The sequence below is a fragment of the Halichoeres trimaculatus genome, unplaced genomic scaffold (assembly GCF_033239565.1).
Source record: "Halichoeres trimaculatus isolate MK-OKI-2021-1 unplaced genomic scaffold, fHalTri1.1 fHalTri1_scaffold_15, whole genome shotgun sequence".
Lineage (NCBI taxonomy): Eukaryota > Metazoa > Chordata > Actinopteri > Labriformes > Labridae > Halichoeres > Halichoeres trimaculatus.
This window is the reverse complement of record NW_027437193.1, coordinates 24511286-24515491: the sequence shown is the minus strand read 5'-3', so window position 1 is coordinate 24515491 and position 4206 is coordinate 24511286. Positions and strand designations below refer to the sequence as shown.

The 4206-nt window shown below is 44.1% G+C and overlaps 1 protein-coding gene across 1 annotated transcript; it reads left to right on the top strand.

Moving 5' to 3' along the window:
• The first annotated feature begins 398 nt into the window (after window positions 1-398).
• On the top strand, window positions 399-3229 carry ptger4c (prostaglandin E receptor 4 (subtype EP4) c). Its single transcript, XM_074687768.1, has 2 exons — window positions 399-1621; window positions 1752-3229. Exons 1-2 carry the CDS (start codon window positions 752-754, stop codon window positions 2346-2348), a joined length of 1467 nt encoding a protein of 488 aa, XP_074543869.1. The 5' UTR covers window positions 399-751; the 3' UTR covers window positions 2349-3229.
• The last annotated feature ends 977 nt before the right edge of the window (window positions 3230-4206 follow it).

The window sequence follows — 4206 nt, the reverse complement described above, 5'->3', positions numbered from 1 at the left end:
CCGTACCAGTCACACAAACTACCTTTATTTTTTTTCTTAAGTACAAATCCGACAAAGTGATGCATGTTTCTCTGTGCCTATCAACAGTTAACGGAATATTACTGTTTGATGCGGGATCTGAGGATCATCCTTACACATGTTGTCTACCAGTTTAGAAAAGAGATTGCAGAGTTTATGTGTAGGCTTTTCAACTGTAACTGGAAAAGAAGACACTGAAAACAATATGGCAAGCATATATCACTTTAGAGACAACACCCTCCTCTGTGCAACGAGCTACTCTTGAGTTATTTTTGATCTGTAATTGTGTATCAGTCGATCTGTAAACATGTTTTCTTTATTAAAGAAAGCCAGATGTTGGCATCTGACGTGTGAGTTAACTAGGATGACGCAATTTCACCTCTGGATTGATGTCTCCAATAAAAGAGTTGAATATTGATTTTTTTTGGCAGCAGAAATGAGATCCTGGGAAACCCGGATTGCTGCGCCTCCAGCCCGCACGTCACCCGCCTGACATCAGCACCCGGCTTAAATACCAGCAGCAGCGAGCAGTGTCAACATAAGCAGGCACACCTTCACATAGGGGCGTCAGGTGCCAAACAATGCTTGAAACTAAACATACAAGCTCTCCCCATAATGAACTTTATGTTCCTCTGAGAGGAGGAAATTACCGAGTTTCATGTTGCAGCTGAGCGTCTTTTTGTTCCAGAGCAAGATTTTTAAAAAGACAAAGATTTCTTCCCCTTAAACTTTAATGTTTGATTCAACGATGATAAACGACACTTTTGAAGAACTGGACGTGAATGTTTCTGAACCGCTGCTTCTCCTCTCTGCCAACCGGAACCTCAGCGCGTTTCCTCCGCTCCGACTTGAGTCCAAGTCTCTGGTCACTTCAGCCACAATGTTCTCAGTGGGAGTCCTGGGAAACCTGATCGCCATAGTTGTTCTCTGCATCTCCAAAAAGGAACAAAAGGAAACCACTTTCTACACTCTGGTGTGCGGGATGGCCATCACAGATCTGCTGGGAACCTGCTTCACCAGTCCGGTGGTGATCGCCACATACGTGGCCAACCGCTGGCCGGGAGGGACGCTGCTCTGCCACTTCTTCTCCTTCTCCATGCTGTTCTTTGGCTCAGCCGGGATGTCCATCCTTTGTGCCATGTCCGTAGAGCGATACATGGCCATAAACCATGCGTATTTTTACTCCCAGCACATAGACAAGACAATGGCGCGCTTTGCGCTCCTGGTCACATACTTGGCCAACATCGTGCTGTGCATCATGCCCAGTTTCGGGTTTGGCCAACACGTCAGGCACTTTCCCGGGACTTGGTGCTTCCTGGACTGGAGGGCGATGGATCCTGTCGGTGCCTGCTACTCCTTCTTGTACGGCGGCGTGATGCTGGTGCTGATCATTGTGACTGTTCTGTGTAACGTGGCAGTGTGCAGGTCGCTGGTGGGGATGAACCAGAGGACAGGGATAGTCAGGACAGAGGTGTGTGAGCAGGGAGGGTCACGGCGCCGCTTCCCCCGGCTGCACTCAGTCACCTCTGCGGCGGAGATCCAAATGTTCTGGCTCATGATCTTCATGACCATCGTTTTCCTGGTCTGCTCCATCCCTTTGGTGGTAAGAAATAACGACTTTTCAGTGTTTTTTCTCTCTGCTGGTGCATGCTTCAAACATGTAAAGTAAATGTTAAAACTTTTTTTCTCATTCAAAATTAAAGAATTATACGTTTCTGCTTTCTTTTTGTTAGGTGCGTATCTTCGTGAACCAGCTTTATGACCCTGCTCTCATTTCCGCGGGAGGGAAGCCAGACTACCGTGGCGACATGATGGCAATCCGTTTCGCCTCCTTTAACCCAATACTAGACCCCTGGGTTTACATTCTGTGCAGAAAGAACCTGCTGCTGAAAGGCTGTGAGAAACTAAAGAGGACAGTAGCCCGAGTTAAAGGAGGCCGTGGAGACAACATAGGCTGGATGGGAGATCAGCACTCCCCTGCGTCTGTGCACAGCAATGACACCAGTTACGCGTCAATACGCACAGCCAGCTACAGAAATGACGCGGAGCCCCGCGCGTCCATCAAACACCAGAATTTCACAGACTTTGCAATGAGACAGGCGTGGGAATATGACACAGCCAGAGCCAACTTCCACCCGTTCAGCGTGGAGTCCACAGCAATCCTGGGCTGTGAGGAGGATGTAGCCACTGAGTCCAAACAGGTGGTGGCTGCCAAGTCTCCGCCTGGCCGCAGCGCAACACCGCCCATCCCTGCGCGCGTTAGGAAAGTGGACATCGTCACCTGCACGTTTAGCACACCGAGTTCATGCCAGTCAGTGAAATGCCTTTGATGGACTTGTTTTGTGTGCTAACACTTCAAAGGGATGGCTCAGTGTCTGGTTGCTGCTTTGACTGCACAACGAAGGTGTGCTTCACAGATCATCTGAGCGGAGGGAACTGTGCCTCTTTGTAAATCCCTCCTCTGACACTTTAGCAATCGTCCCAACAGAAGCACTGAGTTCATGAGAGCTCATGATTTAACACAAGACTCTGTTAAGGTTGACAGATCCTCCTGGAGAACACAGCAGCTGAAAAGCAGCGTGAAAATGGTGGAGACGCATCTGCGTTTTAGTCGCAGACAGATCACAGCGGTTTGTCAAAAACGCACGCGTCACAGAAAATTGGGAGATACTCGATACTAAAGTCTTGGCATGTAGGGGATCGAAACATCTCCTTAGGTTTTTACTTGGGTAAATAAGTTGTTCGAGGATCGGATCTGTTGTAACGTGTAAGATGACAGGAAGACAGTTTCATCTGACTCTCGATCTCTGCTTCCTTCTGAGCCTTTTCTGCATATTACAACAAGTGGATCCTTCAAGTGTTCTAAAATGTCACAAAGACCTCATGTTGCGTGTCTGCGCTTGACGCACAGTGCCATGTTATCGCGTTGATGACGGACAAGTTCCTGTCACCTTTGTACACAGAGGAGCTCTTATAATTTGTTGGAAATTATAAGAAGAATTAAATCATACCCCATGGGTACAAAAACCACCTCTGTTATTTGCAGAGTTTGATACACTGTGTGAATCCATATGTGCCACATGTTTGCTCACTGTGTTGTAAATGTACATGCTGCTATTTACTCTGTGCCACTGAAATGTGCTGCATGATGTAGAGGAAGCTTAATGTTGTCTTTTTAAGCCCCAACCTCTGTTCACTTTCGTTTTTCATTGCCCGTTTGTATTTAATGTTTTGACAGTCAACATGAACAAGCAGAACAAAACAGAAAATCAGTAAAAAAAAAATCGTTTGACCTGTTGTGTTTCTTTCCTGGATGAACAGACAAGCGTCAAAACAAAAACAAAACAACTCTGAGTCAATCTGTGCCGATGGCTGAATTAACTGAGGGGTTTTCAAGGTGAAACAAACATTTGGCAGGAGCACAACAGTGGGGACATATATTCAAAACTGCAGTTTCAGCTCTGTCCACTAGGGGGCTCTACAACATTAGAAGTCGTAGATGGGAAGGGTAATCATGTTGGTCCTGTCTATAGAGTAAACTGTGGCGTCATCAGTCAAGACAGAAAATAAAAGTTATATTAAAAAACTTTATTCCCTTAGAGGATAATGCCATACAAAAATAAAACAAACTTTATAAAATAATAATAATAATAACATTAATGTGACATACTGGGGGTTTGTAACTGAGTGGAGCTTTGAACCACATAATGATAAAAGTTGTTGAGGTTTTGTTGCATAAAAGTGTCAGTTTGTTTAACATTCTGGAAAAAGAGAAAAACACTCTGGAAATGCTGATCAAACTACCCAGAATTCACTGCAAAACAAGCTCAGATGAAAGATGAAAGAAATGGCCAAACATTTTGTCTCTGGTTTGATCTTGAGTGATAACTGGGAAAGATTCTGACTTCTCCAAAAATGATTTAGTCTCATTGATTCTCTTTAAGCGTTTTAAGAAAAAAGTTATTGCATCATATCTTATTTTGAACAGAAGAAAAAAAAATCAGCATCTTTAAAATAAAAAGAAAGGTACAAACAGTATGTGAGCAGAAATAACATCAACATGAAGTCTGAATCCTGGAAATAAATAGATATTTGTTGACAATACAGAGTTAATAAAAACAGCTCTCAGATCAAGCTATAATAAATAAATAATTTATCAGAAATAAATATATTTTACTTTGACACAGT

Excerpts from the sequence above, each read along its gene's own strand:
- ptger4c (XM_074687768.1), top strand. The coding sequence starts at position 752 with ATGTTTGATTCAACGATGATAAACGACACTTTTGAAGAACTGGACGTG. Across the intron at positions 1,622-1,751 it reads TCTGCTCCATCCCTTTGGTG|GTGCGTATCTTCGTGAACCA; the intron begins GTAAGAAATAAC and ends TCTTTTTGTTAG.